Here is a 26372-nt window from a genome sequence, read left to right on the forward strand (position 1 = left end):
CAGCCTCATGTGGATAGAGTATGCAGGCAGTTCCTGGAGGATGAAGGAATTGATACCATTGAATAGCACCCATGCTTGGCTGCCCTAAATCCAATACAACACCTCTGGGATATCATGCTTCGGTCCATCAGACGACGCCAGGTTGCACCTCAGACTGTCCAGGAGCTCAGTGATGCCCTGATCCAGATCTGGGAGGAAAAACCCCAGGACACAATCTGTCATCTCATTAGGAGCATGCCCCAACATTGTCAGGCATGCATACAAGCATGTGGGGGCCATACAACTACTGAGTACCCAGGGGCGGACTGACAACTTATGGGGCCCCCAGGTAAAAGGGCATCATGGGGCCCCTGTGTCCTTGCCCACACTCAAAGCACACCCAAAAAAGCCTATAAAAAAGGTACCCGGGGCATTACATGGGGCCCCCTACTGACCCCGGGCAATCGGGCAGTGCTCGAGTGCTTGAATGGTCAGTCCGCCCCTGTGAGTACCATTTTGAATTGCTGCAATGATATTTCAGCAAAATGGACTAGCCTGCTGCATCATTTTTTCACTTTGTTTTACGGTTTGTCTTTGAATTCAGTCCTCTGTAGGTTGATAGTTTTTGTTTCCATCAAATGATGGGGCATCCTTACTTTCCTAACATATTACCCAGTCCATATCAGTATAGATATCCAGCATTATAATTTTTCCCCATTGAGATCTAATGTGTTTAAAAAGTGTTCCTTTAATTTTTTTGAGCAGTGAATAAAAGATACCTGGAATTCGTAAAGATTATATCATTTTGTTCTCCAGGGCCAAAGAGAACAAAATGTTTGTTAAAGAATGTTTGGAGAATGCTCAGTGTGCTATAAGGGAGATATGCTGCGAACGTGCAAAGGTTGACCATTCTCAATGTTTAGCAGAGATAATGTCTCTAAAGAAGCAGATTGTTGTTGCTGCAAGTAAGGTCTATGATGGGTGTTTAGACAATTGTTTTGTAGCAGCTGTTGAGATTGACTCAGGCTTGGAAATAGAGAATCAGTCTGACCGTAATAGTAATGCAATAGCAGTGAGCACATGGGATGAGCCTGTTGTGGATGAAAGTTCCTCAGAAAATGAGAGTGTGAAGTCTCAGGACTCCAGCCACTGTAATGCGTCTCAGTCCACAAGTGCTGAGAGAAGTACTTACTCAGGGAAGCCAGTTCTGAGATGTTTTGCTTGTAAAAGGTTGGGGCACATTGCAAGATATTGTTTTAATGGTAGTAGTAGTAAGCAAAGGAACTCTCGGTACCCCAAAACTGCACCAAGACGCAAAGAAGTTTATTCTGCAAGGTGGGGCAATTCCCCCAGGCATGTAGGCCATAGTAGACAAAACCAAGTCTCTTTTAACACCCAAATAACAAGGATACAATCTGGGAATAGTCAGCTAAAGCAAGAAAGACTTCAGTTTATGGAGCAACTGAAAGAGCTGAAAATGGAGGTGTCTTCATTTACATAAAGATACTACACTGGGATGAACAACCATTTGGTTGATAGTCCATAGACAGTTGGACCTGTGGTATGAGTTTTTCCAATTAAAGTTCTTTGGCATGCATTAAGATTTAGCTACTGTTCTCAGAAATTTGGCCTCAATATTTGGAACATTAATGGAGGACCTTGGCATATTTTTTTGTGTTTCCAAGGACAAACCTTCATGATTTAGTTTTTTTTAAAGTCGGTGGGAAATAAATTCCAAATTGTTTTTGTAGTGGTTATAGTTTTAGCCACCTGAAAAGCAGTTGCTGGGTAAACTCCCAGTTTAGCAACTGCATCCATTGTTTTTTTGGGTTTTTTTTTCTTTCCTAGAGGTTGCAAATTAGATCTCTATGGCAGTGGGGGTGAATTAGCTTGCAAATAAGACTTTGTTTTATCTTCAAACACAATGTTTATAGGACTGGGCTAATGAACCTTTGAGAAACTTTTGTCTTTCAGATGTTGGAGACCTGTGACTGGAAATGCTCATTTGCAAGTGAAGAACAGGATGCCATGAAAAGCTATGTTGTGTTGATACCAACTTCCACGAATTACAAAGATTTAAATCAATGGACTTATCAAGATCATTTTTTTTCTTTTTCCTTATTTTCACTACTTATCAAGATAATTTTTTTTCTTTCCTTATTTTCACTATCTTTGTTTTAAAACCAGAGAGAGGCATTTAAACCTGATAATCATTTTGAAACCTGTATATCCTGTACCATCTGTATACATGTAACTCTTGAGGTGAGATGCTACAAAATGGCTTTGCATAACTTATTGGGTGTCTGAGTATTTGCACACTGATGCTCAGACTGGGCAGAATAAATGGGGAATATATTACTTTGGTACACTGCTATTGCATTACTATTACTAATGAGGGGTGAGTGAAAGTTATCACTCCAGTCAAATTATATAAAGGGAACATTTTAGATTCAAGTGGGGGAATATGTAGTATATTGTGTGTAATATATATATATATATATATATATATATATATATATATATATATATATATATTGAAGACATTGAAACACATACTGTTCATTCTTGCACAGGCCAGTGACAAGACCACTTTACATACCAAAAGGACTCCTTACTATGTTAATGTATGCAGGAGGTAATTACCTTACTTTTGTTGTGTTGGGTTAACCTGATTTGGGGTAAATATATGGAGAGTCAGGGAAGTTTCAGAACAGGTTATTTGCAAATAGATTAGGAAAAGTCTTAAATATTCATGATGTACTTGTTTATGGTGAAGAGAGCATGTTTGCCATAAACAAGACAAGTAGTATCTATTTAACTTTTTAATTAAAATCTATGCATACAGCTATTCTAGGTCTAGACACATAAGATAAAACATGCTACTAAAAGTGGCCAATCAGAGTGCTTGCCATTGTACTGAATGGGGAAAATGTGTAAATTAACACAGGACACTGGAGGATAGGTGTGAGAAGATACACATCTGTGTGACAGGACACAGGAAGGTTATTTGAAGGGTTATAATGATTGCCTCTCATCTACCTTGTCTATACCTCCGCTGGGAAAGAGTTTTTTCCTGTCATTGATATAGGCGCACAGGTATACTGTAGATCATACTTATTCCATGCATGGAAGCTACCTAGGTGCATATTATAGATCGAACATATGTTGGACGGTGTAGTATCTCTATGCTTGATATGAAGTATCTTGAATGGGACTTTGAGGGCTGTTGTTCATTGTAATATTTAGTATTCAGCTGGATTTCTGTCATCTGTAACAAATATCTTTATCCGACTAAATGCATCTCTCTGGAAAAGGACTATTGGTTGCTGCGGGAAAAGTACATATATAAATATACACTGGTCATACGTCCTCCATTATTGATATGAGACAACAGAGTTGTCTTATGAACCGTTTCTGTGTGGAAGTCATATATAATAACACAACACCATCAGTATACTGTATGTAGACTCAGTTATTAATGCACAATCAAACAAGAATTGAATAGGGTGCATTAGTAACCAAGGGTATGTTATGGTGTGGAAATGGAAGTTAAAGGACAGGGTTAAGAAATGCTGGGCTACCTTGCTGCATGTTTTATGTAGTACCATATCTCCATGTTATGAAGTTTCTAGAACACATGAAGTCTTAACTTTCAGGTTATAATGCTGCCTACAGAAGCATTTGGCAACCTAACCCCTTCCCCCACTTTTTGTCACCAGGAGTACAGAGCACATGATCATAAACACAGAGCAATGAGGTCTGTGTCCCTCAGTGCACTCCAAGAAAAGGATTTATGATGACTTCAACCCTTATTTCTCATCCATTGATGGACACAGGAAGTCTTAACCATAGGGAAGTCCAAAAGCAAGCCAACTAAGGGTTAGTAACACCTACGAAAACAACAGAGCCGGCTTAAGGGCAGTATGCCTGAAGCTGGTATCTGATGAGGCTTGAACATCTACCTGGTAGATCTAGAGACCATGTGAACAGAAGACTATGTGGCAGCCTAGCAAGTCTGGGAAATAGTAACCTGATGCAGGAAAAGTTGCACGCACGGGTTACCACTTGTACCCTAATTAGTCCTCGGGAGCCAACATCGTGTACGGGACCCAATTCATTGCACTTCACAAGCATCAATTAAAAAATGGCATCAGAAGACCGCTCTGCACATGGCCATTAATACTGCTACGGCCATGTAGAATGCTCCAACAGTGCCATTTTTTGACAGGCACTACTGCAGCACAGCCACTTTATAACTAATGCTTGTGCAGTGTAATCAATTGGGCCCCATACACTGTAATGAATTACAATCTACCTTGCTCTCAGAATGATTCTGCACACTGGTCTGGGGATGAAAGACACAAGGTGCACTCTTAGAATCAAACTCATGACCTCTGAACTCTGTTGCTTACTTAATCCTGACCCCTGAACTCTGTGTGTTAGTTAACCCTTGCCCTTGCACTCTATGTTTCACCCACTCTTGACCCATAGCCGCATAGGTTAAGGTTTCTTTATAACCTTAGCCTTTTAAGCCTCACACACTGTTAATATAATGTGACCACACCCATGAGCTGCTTCTTTGCCCTTCTCATGGCATCCGTGGTATTTTGTTTTTATACCTCCAAAGCCTGTCTCTTGTTCCAAACGTCTATACCTAGAGATGAGCGAATTATTCAAAAATTCGATTCGGCTGATTCGCCGAATTTGCGGGAGAAATTCAATCCGATGCGAATTTATTCGCCGCGAATTTAACTTATTAAAAGGGTTTCTAGGCTTCAGAGAGCCTTTATATTAGTGCAGAACACTGTACCTTTAATTTAAATGCCCTTGGAGTCTGCTGGGGACGAGAAATAATACTGTCAGTCAGTATGACATGCAGATGAGTGCCGTCGATCTTAGAATCACCGCACACTTCACTCATTTGGGCAGTCACGGGGCACGACGAAGAAGAAGAAGAAGAAGAATGAAAAGAAGAATGAAAAGAAGAAGAAGAAGAATGAAAAGAAGAAGAAGAAGAATGAAAAGAAGAATGAAAAGAAGAAGAAGAAGAATGAAAAGAAGAAGAAGAAGAATGAAAAGAAGAATGAAAAGAAGAATGAGAAGAATGAAAAGAAGAATGAAAAGAAGAAGAAGAAGAATGAAAAGAAGAATGAAAAGAAGAATGAGAAGAAGAATGAAAAGAAGAAGAATGAAAAGAAGAAGAAGAATGAAAAGAAGAATGAAAAGAAGAAGAAGAAGAATGAAAAGAAGAAGAATGAAAAGAAGAAGAAGAATGAAAAGAAGAATGAAAAGAAGAAGAAGAAGAAGAAGAAGAAGAAGAATGAAAAGAAGAAGAAGAATGAAAAGAAGAAGAAGAAGAATGAAAAGAAGAAGAAGAATGAAAAGAAGAATGAAAAGAAGAAGAAGAAGAATGAAAAGAAGAATGAAAAGAAGAAGAAGAAGAATGAAAAGAAGAAGAAGAAGAATGAAAAGAAGAATGAAAAGAAGAAGAATGAAAAGAAGAAGAAGAAGAAGAAGAAGAAGAATGAAAAGAAGAAGAAGAATGAAAAGAAGAAGAATTCCAGTACAGCAAAAAGTGTATCTGCAGAGAGCTCCGCTATTTCTGACAGTTCTCTGACAGTTCCTTCACATTTACAGCGGTTGAAACATTGTATCTATTTATTTCCGAATAAAAACATCTGTATCCTAAATGGAAACAAATAGATACAATGTTTCAACCGCTGTAAATGAACTGTCAGAACTGTCAGAAATAGCGGAGCTCTCTGCAGTGACACTTTTGCCGGCTGATCGGGAAAAATACGATTCGTGCACCCGAAGTTTGCTAAAATTCGGATTCGATGAGAATCAAATTTTTCCTGATATTCGAAACGAATTCCACTTCGCCAGGTTCGATTCGCTCATCTCTATCTATACCCCTACTCATTCATCAAAAAATTGTACACATTTGGTCCAAAAACCTGTTTTTGGACCAAATGGAGAGTTTCTCTCTAGTCCAGACCTAGCTGTAGGAAGGAAAGCATTCGCCCCACCGATAATCCCTAGGGTGAAAGCCCCGAGACTCACAAATAGTGAAATATGCCTTCCAAATGCAATGGTAGACTGTGAAAGAAGTGGACATTCTAGCTTTGAACATTGTGGGAACCATTCAAATATTCCCGTTTCTCAGTACTTAGGCTTCAACAGCATGTTGTTAAAGCCAGTGGTCATAAAGCAGGGTGGTAAATCGGTCTTTGAGACAGAATATCTTGATGATCTAGAAGTGCCTGCTGCAAAGAGTCTTATTAGGTCGAAGTACCACAATCACTTTGGCCAGTCCAGAGCTATGTGGTTCACCAGAATGGTCTTCAGCTGTCAGTGCTTCTGCTAGAGGATCCCTTTGCCTAGAAACAAATCATTTCAGTTTGTTGTTGAAACACAGGTCCGGGAACACCTCCAGATGTAGGGACCACTCCTCTAGGCTCAAACGCTGCTGGTTGAGAAATGTTGCTTGCCAACTGTCTTTTTCCAGGATGTAAATAGCAGACCTTTCCTGCTGTGGTGGGACTTCTGGCTCTTCCCTGATGGATAATATATGCAAGTGCCATGGTATTGTCTGACCGAATTAGATAACCCTCTAGCCAGATAATCCAAAGCTATAGGGACAGCCAACTAGGCTGACACCCATTGTGACCATTTTTCAAAAGATGGAAAGGAAGGACTTGCTTGATTTCAGAGCTAAATTCTGGAGCCAACAAACCATGGACACTCTGGTCCTCGGTACCAATAGAATTGGTCTGTATAGAAACTGGACTGATTTGTCTCACAACAGAATATTGTGGTATATGGACCTGGAGTTAAACTGGGCATATGGGATTGCCTTGAAAAAGGCTACTATCAGACCTAGGAGTCTCATGGAAATACAGAGAATTGGACAACTCATGGACTTGCGCTGTCATAGAGTTTGAGGAACTTTGAGTTCCAGACCTTTTAAGTAAACTGGAAAACATGCTTGGATTTGGAAGCAAAAGTTGCAGAAGTAGTATAACAAAAAAGAGCAACAAAAAGCATGTTTCTTAACTCCCTATGAACTTCCCCAGACTGTGCCTTTGACTTTATTGGCTGGGGTAGATGTGTGCTCTTGCCACAAATAGTTTCCTTTCAGAGTGGTACTCACTGTTTCAATAAGGGTCCAAAATTATTATGCAAAATCTGCAGGGGAAGACTAAGGAGCATGCTTGTGGCCTCTGTGTTTAGAGTTAGCAAATAACTGGGTTTTTTGGGCCATAAAGTCATCTATGACTGAAGCAAAATCCTCCTGTGAAAAAGGCAGAGGAGCCAAGCAAACTCAGTCTAGCTAGTGAAGACTCCAAAGATGGGATAGACTCTAGGAGCACAGGACAACTTAATTCCAAACTACAGATGTTGGTCACATCAATGGGCAAGCTGCAAGCAACACTGGTGTCATTAGTAGAATATGAGTGTGCCTAGAATTAGACATATTAGGACTGTGTGGTGGTAAGGCAATGTAAAGGTCAGGGTATGAATGAAGGCTTCAGGTGCTCACAGAAACCGCTGATGGCAGGTGGGGATCAGATGGCCAAAGGTGACAAAAGTCAAACACACAGGCATGCAGCAGACATTGCCCAAAGATAAGATTACAATTTGGATCTTCACAGTGCAGGAGCAGCAGCAAAGAGATTCTTGGCATTGAATGGCAGGAAAGAGAGCGCAGAACATTTACACAACAATTCAAACAACATATGACATCAGTGCTCAATCCCCAGCCTTGTCTCCTTCTGCAGTAAGTACCCAAAGAAAGTGTGAATTTTTGGTTGTGCAGAAAATGCTGCTTTGAGTACATGAGACTCTTAGGGGTGTACTTATAAAATTTGGATAGCTATTTATCCAGTGAAACTGCTAGTACAGACATTTGTTGTGTGAAAATAGGGCAAAATGGAATGTGCTCAGGTTTGATTCTCTACAGATCAACAGTTATTCATTCATAAAAATCAGACTGGTTCAGAAAAATACTACATCATGGCTCTTGGATGAAACTGAAGATCACAGGCAATGAATTAAAACAAATCTACTGCTGGGTGTAAAATTAACATTCAAATAGTGACCGCATCCTATCAGATGCAGACTGCCTGAAAACAACTGAACACAATAGCCATCAATGGAGATTCCTTCATCCAAACTGTTTGCATAGAATGGGGAATCCTTTGATTTTCTTCCATCAGCCTGTGGACTGAACAACTGAATGATTTGTGTGTAAGGCAGTATTTAGGGATGGAAACTTTAACAGCAATATGTACAAACACGGCCACTTCCAAATTCCAGTTATTCTGCCCATATACTGCATTTACGATACAAACCACCACCACGGGAACGTTTGCACACCACAGATAATATAGTCAGTATCGTAACACACACTGGAGTACAAGCATGCAATAGTTTAGAATCTGCATGGCATTTAACTAGTCCTTTACAATGTTGATGTCCTATTTTTTTTTCAACCACTTTAAAAATAGTATCCTCAATGTCAACAACAATATATGCCTTATACATATAACTTTACATTAAGAGAGCACTATGGTCTCCCATACAAAAATGTTCTGCAACACACAATTAAAGGTGCATCTGCACATACAGTTTTCTCTTAGTCCTCTTGCAAAGTCTCACAAACAGTTTTCCATGCCAGTGAAATTTGTCTAATGTAGCTACCTGTGATGATGTGGCAATAATTCTGCACTGCTCCTGAATTAAGAGCAGCGTTGCCAGGGATGTGCCTATCAGCATTGTAACTGCGGATTTAAAGGCTTGTAGATTGTCAGTCAGCACCTGGCTATACTTAGCCATGCCCACTGCTTTCCAAACTGACAGCACTGTCTCTGATGCTGAAACCCTCCCATTGTAAACTGCAGTGACTGAGAGGGGGAGCATGTGAGACACAAATGAAGGAGGATTTGGTTCATTCAAAGAATGTAAAGGAAGTTTTTGTTTACTTTATGGGGTTTGTGCGTCACATTGTACACACAGGAGCCTTTAGTTATACTTTAAAGGAACATGACATATTTTAGCAAACTGATAGTTCTTACAACTAACCTGGCGATTATTTTGGTGAGCTTCTTTGATGATGTTATTGACTTCCTCAGCATATGCAGCTCCAGGGTCTGGATGATCTTCCCTGTACATTCCACGGTAGGTATCAGGTGATGGAGCCTGCAGTATACAAATATTATTTTATTGAAAGCGTTGAAAGACAAATATACATAGAAATCTGCCTAAAGTGGAACTAAACTCCCTCAATCAACATGAACTATTTTTAATCCTTATGCAACTAGCTTTAGTAAATAGTAAAATACGAAGGTGAGTCAAAAATTATCCTCATGTTGAATTTACAGTATTTTTTAAATTTTTAGAAAAGAAAAATACATTATTTTTCGAGAAAAAGGCCTTTTTTTCAATACACTTTGTCCATCTGTCAACAAGCTTTTGTATTCCCTCATAAAAAAAATTTTAGGCTGAGCTGCAAGCCATGGATGCACTGCTATATTCACTTCTTCATCAGGATTATTTCATAGGCAGAGCCATGGCTGATTTGCAAATGACTTGCCACATAATCCACTGTCACTCGTCTATTCAACAGAATAATTTCACATGTATGCAGGGGCGGACTGACAACTCATGGGGCCCCCGGGCAATAGGGGATCATGGGGCCCCTGTGTCCTTGCCCAAACTCAAAAAAGCCTATGAAAAAGGTACCAGGGGCATCTCATGGGGCCCCCTACTGACCCCGGGCCCTCGGGCAGTGCCCGAGTTTCCAAATGGTCAGTCCGCCCCTGCATGTATGCTCACTGTTGTCATGGACGGGCTCCCGGCTCCTTGATGGCTAACACTTGTGTGACTTTCTCTATCCATTCATGCATACTTTTTTCACAACAAAACACTTTCTCCATACTGCACTCAAAGTCGGTAAATAATGGCACCAGATACTTCCTCAGACCACAAAAAACTAACAACTGCAAGCTGCTCTTCTTTTGGCCAAATCACAAGGAGGAAACATTCATTTTTTCTTGCACCGCAATCACAAATTAACTGATGTAACACATTCAAACCTGCATAGCAGTGACTGGGGAGACAGTAGCCTTGAACGGAAAGCACTAAGACAACACGGCCAAGAGAAGTTTTAATATAACCGGAGTGCCGATAATTATTTACTCACCCTTATATATTACATTTGTAGGCAAGTGGAACTTGTATTTCCCTTTTGTGATTGGTGATTAGAAAATCAAACAAACATTCATAAAAGAAAAGATTTCAACTGAAATTCTACTTGTAAGAAAAATTAATAATAGCGCCTATGGTCAAAATTATATAACTTACTAATAGTGTACCAGCTGCAAAAAATCACCATATATAAAGTGTACCAATAAATAAATAATTTGCGCTAGTAAATGTGTATAAAAAGAAATCATCAAATCATAAGTCCAGAAAAAAATATATATATGCCAATACCAAAAAATAAATAAATAAAAAAATTAAAAAAAAAAAAAAAATATAAAAACTTTTAAGTGCAAAAAACTTTTGTGCAAAAAAAGTGTCTAAATATGAGAAATTTCACCAAAAAACCTTGATAATATAATGGCAGATCATCCATAAATATATCTTCAGAAACGGAAACTCTGCAACACACCGATCCTCATCGATCGAAATAACAGGATGAAAAACTTTGTAGTTAATCGAAAATCCACTTCTCCAATAGAAAAAGGACCACCTTCAAACGTATCCATGGGGGGAAATGCCAAGCACTCGAGAGAAACAGAAAGACTTCATGGTGCAATATTATAAAAACCAATTCCTTTATTAGGTACTCATTGCACTTACTCAAGAGGTGTCCCAGCCGACACCAGCATCAACAGCATAACAGCAATCACATAAACGAGCCTGGCTACTCAGCACATGCGCAGTAGCTGGCAGCCAAAAACGTAATGACGTCACATCAATCAAGCTCCGCCCATTGGGCGGAGCTTGATTGATGTGACGTCATTACGTTTTTGGCTGCCAGCTACTGCGCATGTGCTGAGTAGCCAGGCTCGTTTATGTGATTGCTGTTATGCTGTTGATGCTGGTGTCGGCTGGGACACCTCTTGAGTAAGTGCAATGAGTACCTAATAAAGGAATTGGTTTTTATAATATTGCACCATGAAGTCTTTCTGTTTCTCTCGAGTGCTTGGCATTTCCCCCCATGGATACGTTTGAAGGTGGTCCTTTTTCTATTGGAGAAGTGGATTTTCGATTAACTACAAAGTTTTTCATCCTGTTATTTCGATCGATGAGGATCGGTGTGTTGCAGAGTTTCCGTTTCTGAAGATATATTTATGGATGATCTGCCATTATATTATCAAGGTTTTTTGGTGAAATTTCTCATATTTAGACACTTTTTTTGCACAAAAGTTTTTTGCACTTAAAAGTTTTTATATTTTTTTAAAATTTTTTTTTTTTTTTTTTTTTTGGTATTGGCATATATATATTTTTTTCTGGACTTATGATTTGACGAAATTCTACTTGTGCAGGGGTCTCCAGACTTTTTAAACAAAGGGACAGTTTACTTTCCTTCAGGCTTTAGGGGGGCTGGCTGTGCCCAATGGGAGTAAACAATGCCCCATCTTTGGTCTTAGGGGAAGAAATAGCTGGTGTCAGTAAGAGGAATAGTTCCTTATCATTGGTGTCAGTGGGAGGAATAGTGCCTTATCATTGGTGTCAGTGGAAGGTTTTCTTCCGCATCGTTGATGTCACTTGGAGGAATAATGCCCCATCATTGGTGTCAGTGGGAGGAATAGTGTCCCATCGTATGTGTCAGTGGGAGGAATAGGGTCCCAATGTTGGTGTCAGTGGCAGAAATAATGCCTCAAGGGCTGGATAAAGAAAAGCAAAGGCTGCATCCAGCCCCCAGGCTGCAATTTGGAGACAACTGTAGTAGTGTATGGCCAGCTTAAGAGTAGGTGATGAGTAAAGGGGCAGGGAGCCCGGGTTATTTGAATGGACCTTCCATTTTACTACAAGGTCCCAAACATTTTGAATTTAAAAGGGTTCTTTATATTCATATTCCATTTACAGGATCTCATGCCGATATTTAAAATATGAGTTACACTTATAAAACTTGATAGAATACCCAACAATGATAACAGCCTACTAATGTATTAAAAAACTGGTAATATACCAATGATATCAACTAAAAGATTGTTAAGGAATAAAGAGTGCTTACCACATGAACATATTCTTTCTTGGCTTCCTTTCCAAGTTGATGAAATTTATATGGACTAATGTCGATCAAAGATGTCACATGACCATGGTAAGCGCTAAAGTATAAAATGACAACACAGGCATATATCACAATGGTGTATGATTAGGATGTTGTGATTGAATTAGTCTAAAAACAATCATTTGTATGCTTATGACAAAAATTTCCAGTTATGACCAATGTTTTATTGTTTCTCTAACTTTGTAAACCAATGTTATATTGTTTGCCATGGCCAATTTATTTTAAAGTAGTAGTGTATGACATAAGGTCTCAGAAAATCCATTGTTACATAAATATTCTCATATTGGGACACATAAAGTATGTAATAAAATATGGTAAATAACAAATGCCCATGATAAAATAATGTCTGTTTGGTGCTTTATCTTTTTTTAAAGAACTATACAAATATTAGCATGTATTCTTTTTACTACTTACAGCTTTCTTCTATACAGATAATAGATTATTATAGGTTTTTAACTTATTATATTATTTACTTATTTTAAATTAAATAAAACTATGCAAATATATCAAATCATTCAAAACAAGTTCAAATTTACCACATCTTGCCTAAAATATAGTTATTGAAACTTATATTCAAATGTTATATTTAAAATATAGTTTGTATTATAAAAGAATTTTAGACTCAAGAGTCAATGTACTTTAGTAACAGAGTTCGAGAACTTACTGATCAAGGGTTATTATGTCAAAGTGGCCAGAGTACTGTCGTGCCAAACGAAGTGCAAGGTCATTTGCCTCTGACCTACAGGGAAAAAAACATATGACACTTAGGACACAATTGCAGTACATGAGAACATGACATCATAGGGAAACTTGGGCTGTCATAATACAGTAGATATATCAAACAATATGTACCTTTTTCACAATGCAGTTCTAGGATGCAACTATGGCTTTATGCAAACCTGTGCTTTGTCCATGCAGGGCACTAGGACAAATTTACTGTAAAGTAGAGTTAACCACAAAAACCTTTCTTAAGACTTAATTATCATAGTGAAGGGTTAGAGCCATTGTCAAGTGTATATTACTGTCTCTGTCCCTATTCTAGGGAGATTCACGTTCTCTAATTTTCCTGATCACCAACGTCACTGGAAATGAAAGTAAATAAATCCAAAATCTTGAGTCGCGGCCTGAACAGGAATAGAGAGGAAATATTTCATGTGCCCATGACAGCTGTCTAAGAGGACATTTTCCTTCCTGTTAAATGTACAGGGCAGTAAGTGAATTGAAATCTTCCTAATGTGACACACAATGGCAAAAACAAACTGACACCAGTTCTGCCCTCCCCTATTCTATCCAAAATGAAAAAAGTTTTGGCCTTAGATATACTTTAAGTGCAAAGAAATAACTAAATATGGAGAATCATATGACTCACTCCCATTTTTCCCTTTAAAAATGCTGGCTGCCCTAGTAATGCCCTTTCTGGGTGGGAACAGACTACTCAGTCCTGTGTAAGATCTATCAACAGCAATTCAGAGCATCCCAATGCTTCTTTTCTTGCTCCCAGCTGCTAAAAGTTGTGGCGTGGGTATGAAAGAAATGGGTATGTGCTGCCTGGCACTGAACTAAACCTCTTGCTTTGCCCTTCTTGTGCAAATCACACATTTTCCTTAAAATGCAATAGGTATATGTACTGGTATTCCTACTTATAGAACAGGGGTCTCCAAATTTCTTAAACAGGGGGCCAGTTTACTGTCCTTCAGACTTTAGGAGGGCCAGTCTGTGGCTATTGGGAGTAGAAAAGGTCCCAACATCAACGAGAAAAAACAAAATCCCCCACCTTTAGTGTCAGTGGGAGTATTTATGCTCCATCTTTGGTGTCATTGAGAAAAACTTTGCCCCATCATTGGTTTCATTGGGCCCAAATATTTCTGTTATTAGAAGGAATCCAGCTCCATCGTTAGTGTCATTGGGCCCAATTGTTGGTGTCATTGGGAGGAATTGTGCCATCTCAGAGGGGGAGAATTATGCCCCATTGTTGGTATCAGTGGATGAAATAGTGCCCCAAGTGCTGGATAAAAGCAAGCAAAAGGCCACATCTTGCCACCAGGCTGCAGTTTGGAGTCTACTGTTATAGGAAATAGTAGTGAAAATTCTTACACTTATTCCTGCAGGCCTTCTATGGTGCCCACCCCAGACACCTAGCAGTCTGGTGTGAAAGCCAGTTGGGACTCTTTGTATTGGACTTTTAAATGTTTGGGAATGAATCTTAGCCCCACAGAGGGAAACACTAAGCTTTAAGTCAAGACAGAGGTCAACGAAAGCCAGTGTACAGTATGCAGTCAGGATCTAGGGGCTTCTTGGTGCACAGAAAATGATTTCAAGATTTAGAAATGCACTTGTAATACCTGCACCTTGAAAATATTTTTAGTCTAGAAATATCTACTATTAACTGATTTTTCACTCTTATTAGCACAGAGCATGTGTCAAGGGTTTGGGTGCCCTAGAACATACACATATTAGGCCCCTTCCACATAGGGCTGACTCCGCCTGCGATCCACGTGCTCAGCAGAGGATCTGTCTGCTGATTCCTGCTGAGCAGGTGGATGACAGATTTGTGTCCATTCTGCTTATGCATAACAGACACAGACAAAGCCCGCTCTCCTCTATGGACTGTCGGATGTAAACTTTCCACCTGTCCATTTACACCTGACTGCCATCTGATCTGATACGCTGGACCCCATCCATCTGTTTTTAGCAGATCAGGTGTAAGCGGGTGTAAACGGACACATGTCCATTTATACCTGCCGCTCCATAGAGGAGAATGGGAGTCTCGATCGAGTTCCCTGGCACCCTAGCTGCCATTGTGCTACATGCTGGGTGTCCGGTGCGCTCCTTTACCTTTAAGGAATGGTGGGCTCCCTCAGGTTCACCTGTCCTTGGTCTATTCATTAAATGTGCCTCTAATATGGGGGCTCTCAAAATTTGTAGAGTTAGGACTACAGAATATCGAGGTGCCGTGACAAGGCTCTGCAGCTTACGCATATATTTGCAAATGTGTGCTAATTTGGTTTGTTTGCAAGCTGGCTGGCAAATTGAGCTGGGAATTTTTCTCTTTTGTTGTTTGTCCCGATCAGGTCTGCCTGAAAAACGGACAGACGGACCCAATTGAGATGCCCGTATGAAAAGGGCCATAGGCAATGGGCAAAAAAAAAAAAAACATTCTATAATCTACAGGCATTTTAGTCTTCTCCTCTAACACTCCTCTCTGAATAATAGAAGAACAAATACTGTACAAGCACACCCTTCCTCTTAGAATCTGATTGATTGAGTTTTTCCTTCCCTAGACATGATGCCCTTTGCAACTGGTGACTGATTCACTATCTCAGTGTGTTCCTATCACGAGAAACAGAATTTCACCAGACTAAATTTACCGGGAGCCTTGACTGTTTTTTGCAGTGACTGCAATATATGTTTTATTCCTAATAAACTGCGTCTGTAGCATTTCGCAAACATTAGACATTATGACCCTTGTAATGCAATGGATATTCCACTATTGCAAAGTTATTTTAACTGATATCTATATACGTAACACATTTTTTGTTCTTATCTACAGTATGCATTGCAAATGGTAAGCTGTTTTTGACACCTTTTACACCTACTGTATTTGACAAACACTAAGCAACAGAAATGTACATATTTTTGTATGATAAATTGAGATGTTAAAAATAGTTGTATTATGGCAGCATATGATTTCATATACAGTATGTGATCCATAGGACATGATGGTCATAGCATGCCCAGCCCTGATGAAAAAGTTTCATTTTGGTTCCTAATGCTGTTCACTGGGGTTTATTTATTAAAGGAGTATATGACACCTTAGCCTGGTGTGTTTATTACAATCATCTATACCTGTTCAATGTAAACACACATTAATTTTTCTGATTGTAGCCTGCTCTCTGTTAACCATGTGCACATGTGCAGGATTAGAGAGGGTTAGTAGAGAGCTTGCTGCACTCCAAGAGTAAATAAAAAAATTGTAAATATACAGAGTATTTAGTACTGACAAGTATCCAACTGTACTTTTTCAAACTGTTTTGGCACTGAGCACCAATAACTGGTCATTTTGCAAATTAAACTTCAGCCAAAATCTTGGTTTTATTTTAGATAGCATGGATAAGATTCAAAGCCTATGTCAGGTTTTTCATTGTTTTCTGTTTCTCTTAATTAAATTTCCTTTTACATGTTATCTAAGTAACAGGAGCAGATACTGGTCAAGGTATGCTTACTTTAACATACATAGAGCGGCGGTCTACTATTTGACCACTGGTATATGTGGTGGTATATGTAATTCACCAAAGAGTCTTGTCCATTCATTAGTTGGATCTCAGCTAGCAAGTAGCACTTTTATGTTACATTCACACTAGCCTTCTCCATTTGGTTTATTTAAATGCAGCAGAAATTTTCTGGGAAATATAGATTTTTTACTTCCCAAATCACTTTTTCCTGCGTTTTAATGTATGTGCGTTTACATGCACCTGCCTTTAAATGTACAAGCGTTTACATGCATGAAGAATTCTATTTTCTCTAAATCCAGCTAAAGTGAGCACAACTAAACACAGGTAAAAACACACACATGGGAATCCATCAAGATGTCTAAAACACTCTTTGGAATTCCATGTGACAAATATCAGTACGGGGCGACAGATTTATGTACCTGTTATAGAGAGGTACATGAAGCTAAGGCATGCACCAAATGTGGAGGAACACTGAGGTCAGAGTCTTTATATGGTCTTGGCGGGAGTTTGATGGGGATTCACAGATACTAGTTACCCTTCAAGTTCTCCCCCCCCTTGTAATTGACAGCAGGCAGTCGGCGAATCCTTAAACAATAGACAGCCTGCTGATGACTATAGAATCCACGAAATGCCTGCTATCAATTATAAGGAGAGAGTGGACCTGATGGGGAACTATGGTCTCATCTTCCCCATCAGGCTCCACACACTGCAGCATCACTGGTTGCTAGGAGGCAGTCAGCTCTGAAGTTGAGAGTATCCTTATCAATCAGCGACAGGGAGGGGTAGCAGCAGCATATATGCCCCTCTGCTACACTCTGTACAGAGACAGGCACTCTGCCTTTCTCTGAATGCAAATTTAGGCCGCTTGCACATGGGACAGCTGAAAAAGCAGTGTTTATAGGCATTTAGGAATTTTTCTTTACTCCTCTAAATGCAGCCCATTGCTTTTAATAGTAAACATCTCTTGCGTATAGATGGGTAAAAAAAAAAAAAATACAAAAATTAATATATACGTAAACATCCGTTGCATATAGATGAGTAAAAAAAAATTTAAAAAATATGTGTTGCTGATCAGTATTTTTATGCATGTACACGCAAATACTTGAAAAAAAAAAGCTGGAAGAATTTTTATGTGCATGTACATGCAAATACGTGCAAGTGCTACACAGCTGTTTTTCATTTTTTTCTGCTAGGAATACAGTATCTGATATTTATACATCAGTACCATGTGCTAGTACCCTTAGAGTGGGTCTTAATTACCTCCAGCTTCGTTACCTATGAACTGGAGCTAATTATTTTTGAATTTCACACTTTAATAGGACCACTTTGTAGAAGTGGTGCTATTAAAAATGACCTAAATCTGCCACGCATGTTAGTAAAGTTACCAAAACAGGCGGCAGGAATTGTTGAATCTGGAGCCTGCCATTTTAAAGGGTTCCAGAAAAGTGTCGGTAGAGATTTATTGAATTCCCTAGATAGTGTGAATTATACCATTTAAAATCATTACATGCATTTAAAGTATATGTGTTTAGAAATGCTCTATAAACACATCTATACGTGTATATCATTGCAAATGTAAATGAGGCCTTAAGCTGTTTCTAAACTCACAACAGTAAAATCAGTCTGTATATGCAGTAAAGCTTGCCTGTTATACTCAACGTGAAAACTAAGGGGTTAATCTTCCGCATTGTGTAAAAAGACTGTTTGACCCTGTCTTCTCTGATCCTCTCCTTCTTCCACAGTCCCCTATCCATATGCTGATATTACTGAACCCTAGGAGGCACTCTGCACATGCTCAGCTTGGTGTGTATTGCTAGAGAGGTTTTTTTTTTAAGGTCGGGTGCATGTGATCAGCATAGGGCCAATCAGCATTGTCCAGACAGAGGGTCAGGGGTCATGCAACCTCATAGAGCAGCAGAATGAAAACTCTTTCTACAAGCTTTAACCATTGCTTGGCTGGGCACTTATTGAAGTCACAAAACTACTAACTAAAAGGTATTTAGCAGTTTGTATTTACTAAAATAATTGCATTTTTGTGTACTGTGGGAGACAATATAGTGAATGCAGGGTCTTGGCTTTAGTGACATTTTAAGTATTTGCATTGCTTTTGTTAATGTTGTTTGCACTTACAGAAATCTGTATGTAACAAAGTGCATGTTGAGAGTCTTTTTGATCACAGCCAGTGAACTTTACCAATGTTCCTTGCATTTTCTAGCATGCAAGGAAAGCCTTTACCTTTGTATCCAACTTTGCCTGTATCTCATATATTATTATGGTTAATGCTTAGAATTGTGACTGCTCATGCTATGTTTGTACTGCCCCATTTCAGAGACATAATACAATGCTCACATAGGTGTACATGAACCCATAGCAACTGATCATTAGTGACCCTTCACTGCTGGAAGCTAAATGCTGTAAGTTCACACCTTTGTTCTTTACATATAAATAGATACTAATGGGCTATTGTGACCTGAAAATATTTTAAACCACCTATTAAAGATTTGGCCTATGTTTCCATTTAAATTCCTAAGCTGAAACAGTCATGTTTTTGAGAAGGGTTATTATTTAATAAATGAAATATTTACTGACGGATGATTTAAACTCATGAATTTTTGGTTTGGTACCAATTGTTGTAGTAGTCATAATGGCAACACGAGCAGAAGTAGTAGCATCTTTTTACATGACACTGCAGAGCTTTACAACTGAAATATATTTTTTACTTTGTTAGCATTGTTAGTGCCATCTGGAAAATGATGAAGATAAAGGTGTGACAACTATGCTTTACAGAGTTTATCATCTTATATATAGCTAGTATCATCAAGTATTATTAAACTCCATTGAAGTTAAAGTGTAGGGAGGCTTTTAGTGATAAAGTACAAAACACATTAATTATCTGTAATGACATAAATTCCAACACCTGCAGGCATCTGTTTCTGGTAAAAATGTTTCCTGCAGTACCTCCTTCATAGCTGTCGTGTGTTGCCCTGAACGGCTGTCTTCTGGTGCTATGTAGGTTAAGAACAGCCACTGCTACTGAAAAAAGTTGTGCTTCTTGCCTGCCCCCTTCCCTTTCATCCTTTCATATAACTCTTATTACTATTCTCCCACAATGCATTGTGTTCTGTGAATGGAGGAGTTGAAGTTGAATGACCATCACTCATTCACAGAATGCGACACATTGTGTGTGAGTAGTAATACAAGTAATATGAATGGAGGAGAGGGCAGAAGTGTGCAGGCAACTGGCGCAACTTTTCTTAGTGGCAGTGGCTTCTGTTAACCTTCATAGTGCTAAAGATAGCCATGCAGCTCAGTATCCGGTGGCTATGAAGGAAGCAGTTTTTTTTACCAGATTTTTACCAGAAACCACCATCTGCAGGTAAGGGGATACACAACATTTCACATAACTAAGGTGCTGTATCACAAAAAAGAAAAACTAAACTTTAATGTTAAATGTGTTTTTTTAACAGTTCAATTTGACTCTATTTTGACAGCCTTAATATGTATAAAAAAACATAATTTAATGGTACATAATCAATGAGAAAGAGAAAAAACATACCCAGAATTAACAAAGTAGCAAACTGACAGCTTCTCAGGCAGTGTGGCAGTCAGACGTTGAGCGAACTGGACAAGGTTGTCATGTAAGAACCTTGAGTTTGTGTTTAATACCTCCATCTGCTTCACTGCAGCCTTTGTCACCTCTGGATGACTATGCCCAACTAGAAGGAAAGAATACATTATTCATAGACATGCTCTGCCAAAAACCACAATGATCCAATAGGAACATACAAAGAACCTCTTACATTTGTGTTATGCGATCTATTATACATATGTGTATATTGACTTACTCTTCCTCATGTTTAATTAATGAACTTACCATGAGCCACATTATTTATGCAGTCGAGGTATCTTTCTCCTTTTTCATCAAACATGTACTGTCCCTTTGCACGTATAATCTTTATTGGATCTTCTGCAAAGAATACTTTGCATGATGGTCTGAAAAAGAATAGAAAACAGTAAACTGTTTGAACTGTATTCCTGTAACTTAAAATTTTAAGGCAGCATTTCTATTGCTGGCTTTGAAGGTGGATTGAATGACAAATTTTCAACAGCCCCGTTAGACAGAAGTTGATTATTACATCGACTTCTGTCAAGTAGGAACAGGGATAGATGCATTGAAATTTGGTCGGTCATTGCCTAATTTCGATACATCTATGGACAGCTTTAGAGTCAGTCCCTGTATTAAATGTTAATTTGTAAAATAAAAACTTTACATTGGGCTAAGTAAAGAATTACACAGCCCCACTCATAGAATGGAAGTTGCCCAGCCAGATTTTAGTCAGAGTAAAAAAAACAACATAAAAAAAAATCAGACTAAAATGTTTTAATGTAAAAAAAGTCCCTAAACCATTAGCTTCTCATAGCAGAGAACCCCTTTATGGCTATGTGCACCAAAAGGGATCTGTCAGGTAAGGGAAGGTGTCAGATAAAATGTACATTCTATCTGATGTTTATCCGGCCCTAAAGGCAGTATGATAGTAGCATGCACAGCAAATCAGTCCTTGCACAACCGTTGTTCTCCATGCCAATACTACTGTGTGCTGTATCTTTGACTTAGATGGCAGTGTGTCCAAAACATGATGTATAATAATGTATGGTTTGGTTGCATGGTAATAAAGCCAGTGTTCAGGACAATATTGAACTGTTAGGAGTGCTAGAATGCTGTTAGGAGTGCTAGAAACACAAATAATAGAACATGAAACTGACATTGAACATTAGTAATAGTTCCAGTAAACACTGGGTGCTTTCCTGTGTCACAGTTGTCTGTGATTATAAGAAACTAAGTAACTTCAGCTGTCACCAAGGGTCACATTAGACAAATAACCTTCAATAAGCTAACAGAGATCAGTGAGGTGTATACGTTTGAAGTAAGATATCAAGCAACATTTGATTACACACTTATTCATTAGATAACAGTAGATAATAAAACAATTCAATGTACAAGGGTTGTGAATTTGTGGCTCCCTAGCCACACTGAATAGCCACAAATGGGTGCTTCAAGAAGGCCCCTTTAAAAAAAAACACACACACAGCTTACCAGGCTCTTTACCACCACTCTCTTTCCTAGGAAGTGGTGTTGGAATAAAAATGGGATTATTTTCAAATTACTTGCCAGTGGGTGAAAGATAAACTTTATTAGAGACAGAAGTCCTAATAAATAATCTTTGGTGTCTTTTGATAGGTCTCTTCTCCATAGGTCTCTTTTTCATAGGTCTTGTCTATCACAAATCCCAGTCCAAATGGCACGTGTGATTTATGGTAGCAATAAATTAACTTTTGGATGCATGAAGATTCTAAAGATTCAGATTCTTGAACTGTCATTGTGGTTAAACTGTTGTATTTATAGAAGGGTGGGCTAATCAAGGGTGTTCCTACCAAGAGGCAAGCTGAACCAAGGGTGAAACTTAAACCAGAATGTCCATGTGGAAAACCAGGTGCCTCAGGTGACATCCACCCCAGCACACTCCTGGGACTAATTTGTTAATCCCTTTTCCTATGATTAGAATTTATTAAGCTAAAAAAGTTCCTCTAACCCAATGTTAATAATATACTAAAAGAGAAACCTTTCCTTTGCCCATGAAGAGAAAAGCAATAGGTTTACTTCATTGAGTAAGAGGCATTTAGAGACCTTTTCAGGGTGGTCTCCAGCCAGTTTGGTCTTGACATCATCTCCCTCACTAGGATAAATAAAATGGGAGAGGAACTGCTAGGGAGGAGGGTGCATCGGAAGAGATAGCAATGGAGTACTCTCTTTTATGATGGTATAGCCATGTGTTTTTCTCTCTGTGGGTCCCAGCTTGGGCATGTGAAATATACCTCAGGGTGATAGACTGTGAGAGCAGACATGCATAATACTGGCAGCCAACCCTTTTATTCAGGATAATGCGACCTTCTATTTGGATAACTGTTACGCCATTAGCTTAAAAAAAAGCAAGCATTGGCTGGACATTACATTACATCAGATGTGTAATATGCCTCATCTGTGTAAGGATTAGTACATCCCGAAGGGCATGCAGTATGATTTGGGCAGGAGACCAGTGTGAGTTCCTGGTGGCCCTGTGAACATAAGATGATAAAGAGTTTCACAGCAGGTGCAATGGATCAACAACCAAAACCCTTCATGTTCAATGGGTTCCAAAAGGCCCCTTGGTGTGGGGCCAGGATTAACAAAGAGAGAGCCTTCTTACACCCCCCTTCCCATTCCCATTACACACTGCATACTTAACTTCCCTGCCATGTAGCTCCATTTACCCACTGGGGTGAGGATAACAAGCCCTGTGTAAGCTCCTGCATGTCAGTGCTGGTGCTTTGTAGTTAACAATGCAGCACCCTGCGCTGCTTTTTGTAAGAAAGGGAACAGAGTCACAGGATCCTCATACCTGGAAGATAGTTATTTCCCTTTGTTCCAGGCAGTCTAATGGAATGGTGGAGAAGTGAAAGGGAGGTGAGCATATGTAAGGGGGGGTGGATGGACTTTATGTGAACCATTGTGCTTTGCATTAGCAAAGCACAGGTTTAATTTCAGGTTACTAAACCAGCCATGCGTTTGCATTCATATTGCCTTGCACTGGGAAGAAAAGGAGGTTAGCTGCAAAAAGCCACTGTACATGCTCCCTTACCAAAAGGTGAATGGGACTACCCAACATTTATGCAGGGATCCACAACAACCACTAAATGTTACAGCAACCTCTTTACAGAGTCACAATCAGTTTTCTGTTAGTAAGCCTGCAATTAGTCTTGACATAATAGGGAGAGTAGTGTTACTGAAAATCCGCTTTGAAACAAAGTGAAATAAAAATTATCTTCTACTACTAGTCTGAAAGAATAATCTATACATCCCTGATTATTTGATTTCTAACTTCTTTGGCTATATTATTGCTTACCAGATGATTGACATTAGAAATATGTATTTCATTCTGTCTTCCATTTCAGGAAAAAAATGTCCCAATTTTTTTAAACAGATATTTTAGTTGCAATGCATTTGCAAATATATGTGGAAGCAGCACTGCCTTGTAACTCTAGTCTATGAAAATCTCCATAATATAACAATAGATACATTAAGGGCAGGTATGCCTGGAGGCAGCCCATTCCTCCCTAAAGACACAGGGACACACTAGAAGCCCAGCAAAGCACAATGGCAGCTGAAGGTGTCCAAGGTGTCCCTATGCCAATTCCAGCAAGCTTAACTGCTTCTCATCCGACCACTTCACATAAACAGGAGAACGGGACAAGCGCCAATCTGGGAGGACGTGCCCATACATCCTCCCACTCCTTCGAGCCACGCAGCGGCACGCAATCCTGTTATGGCTCTGTCTCTTGGACACAGCAGATCACAGATTGGGAGATCTGCTTCTGTTTGGCCCTCCTGATCATGTGATGGCTGTGTCCTTCACACAAGGTAAACAGAAACAAGTGTCTCTGAACTGGCTCTCCTTCTTCTCACACAGAGAACGGGAGTGAGCAGATCTGTGCTGCCTGTCAGAGATCTGTGTGTAACTACTGATTTTACTGTGCAGTTACACACTGATCCCACACAGTGCAGTTATTTATCACCAGTGCACCAAGCATCATCTGCAATAATGTCCCAGTGCACAACAACATCTGCAATAGTGTCCCACTGCAACATCAACTTCTGTCCGTGTCCCTAGTGGACTGCCAGCATCTGTTGGTGTCCCAGTGGACTGTAAACATCTCTTGATGTCCCAATTGGACCCTTAACTGGGAGGAGTAGCAGAATGTTGGGATGTAAATGCAAGTATGCTGTTGCCGTGTGTGAGAAATATCTTGTAAAAATGACAATTTTGTGAGAAAAAAACAAAAGTATATACTTTTTTCATTTTTTCAAAAATATTGTGGAAAAAAAAAATTATAAATTCACTATGCCTCTTGCTGAATCCCTTCTGGTGTCTATTTTTCCAAAAAGGGGACATTTGGGAGGTATTTGTATTGTCCTGGCATTTTAGGGCCTCGGGAAATGAGATAGGCCATCTACATCTGGATTGATCAATGTTCATATATATGTATCATAGCTTGTAAACTCTATAACTTTCACAAAGACTAAATAATATACATTGATTTGGGTTATGTTTACCAAAGAAATGTGGCAGAATACATTTTGGCCTAAATTTATAAAGAAAGATTATTTATTTGCAAATGTTATAACAGAAACAGAGAAAAATGTGTTTTTGTTCCTGAATTTTTGTTATTTTTTAATTTATATAACAAGTTAAAAAGACAGTGGTGATTAAATACCACCAAAAGATAGGTCTATTTTTCTCAAAAAAATTATAACAATTTCATTCGGGTACAGTTACATATACATAGTTAGCCATAGTTACATAGTTAGTCTGGCTGAAAAAAGACAAAAGTCCATCCAGTTCAACCATTAAAAAAAAAATCGGATATTCCCTGGATCAACTTTACCTATAAATGTTAGTATCCAGTTATATTCTGTGTATCTAGGAAAGAATCCAGGCCTTTTTTAAAGCAATCCACGGAGCTGGCCAGAACCAACTCTTGAGGAAGTCTGTTTCACATTTTCACAGCTCTTACTGTGAAGAAACCTTTCTGTGTTTGGAGATTAAATTTCTTTTCCTCCAGACGTAAAGAGTGTCCCCTCGTCCTCTGTAATGACCTTAGGGTGAGTAACTCTACACTATTTGAACCACTGTTGTATTTTTACATGTTGATCATATCCCCCCTTCATCTCCTCTTCTCAAGAGAGAATAAATTCAGTTCCTCTAAGCTTTCCTCATAGCTGATCTCCTCCATCACTCTTACAAGTTAGGTTGCCCTTGTCTGTACTTTCTCCAGTTCCCCAGTGTTCTTTCTGTGAATTGGTGCCCAAAACTGAACTGCATATTCCAGATGAGGTGTTACTAATGATTTGTACAGGGGTAATATGATATCTCTCTCTCTGGAGTCTATACCTCTTTTAATACAAGAGAGGATTTTGCTCGCTTTAGAAACCGCAGCTTGGCATTGCATGCCATTATTAAGCTTGTGATCTACCAGAACTCCCAGATCCTTCTCCACCATTGATTCCCCCAGTTGTACCCCCCCTAGTATGTATGATGCATGCATATTCTTAGCCCCCAAGTGCATAACCTTACATTTATCAACATTGAACCTCACTTGCCACATAGTTGCCCAACTAAACAGTGCATTGAGGTCGGCTTGTAAGTTGGAGATATTCTGTAAGGACTTTATTCCACTGGTGTCATCTGCAAAGACTGAAATGATATTTATAATCCCAGACCCTATATCGTTTATAAATATATTATAAAGTAAGGGTCCCAACACTGAACCTTGGCGTACACCATTGACAACCCTAGACCATTCAGAGTATGAATAATTAACCACTACTCTCTGAATACGATCTTTTAGCCATTTTCTACCCATTTACATATGGATTTTTCCAAGTCTGTAGACTTTACCTTACACATTAGCCGTGTGTGGGGAACTGGGTCAAATGCTTTTGCAAAATCCAAGTACATCACGTCCATCGCCACTCCTCTGTCCAAGATTTGCTCACTTCCTCATAAAACGAAATCAGATTTGTTTGACAACTTCCGTATTTCATGAATCCATGCTGTCTGTTGCCTAAAATATTTTTTTTCCAGCAAGAACTCATCTGTGTGGTCTATTAATAAACTTTCCAGTATCTTCCCAACTATAGAAGTTAAACTAATAGGTCTATAATTTCTTGGTAAAGATTTTGACCCCTTTTTAAATATTGGCACCACATCGGCCTTCCGCCAATCCAGTGGTACTATGCCAGTCATTAAAGAGTCCATAAA

At 39.1% G+C, this 26372-nt stretch overlaps 1 protein-coding gene across 1 annotated transcript in view; it reads right to left on the bottom strand.

The window, feature by feature from the left end:
• Positions 1 to 26372, bottom strand: part of ETNPPL (ethanolamine-phosphate phospho-lyase) — a 62903-nt gene that overhangs the window by 31598 nt on the left and 4933 nt on the right. Inside the window, exons 2-6 of the mRNA XM_089668496.1 lie at positions 20390 to 20508; positions 20072 to 20231; positions 12948 to 13022; positions 12227 to 12320; positions 9064 to 9180 (exon numbers count right to left, since the gene is read on the bottom strand). Coding sequence (XP_089524622.1) covers positions 9064 to 9180; positions 12227 to 12320; positions 12948 to 13022; positions 20072 to 20231; positions 20390 to 20508 — 565 coding nt within the window. The remainder of the gene's footprint in view (positions 1 to 9063; positions 9181 to 12226; positions 12321 to 12947; positions 13023 to 20071; positions 20232 to 20389; positions 20509 to 26372) is intronic.

This window comes from Staurois parvus, unplaced genomic scaffold (assembly GCF_062004578.1).
Source record: "Staurois parvus isolate SC_StPar_1 unplaced genomic scaffold, SC_StPar_1.0 ptg000058l, whole genome shotgun sequence".
NCBI classification, from domain to species: domain Eukaryota; kingdom Metazoa; phylum Chordata; class Amphibia; order Anura; family Ranidae; genus Staurois; species Staurois parvus.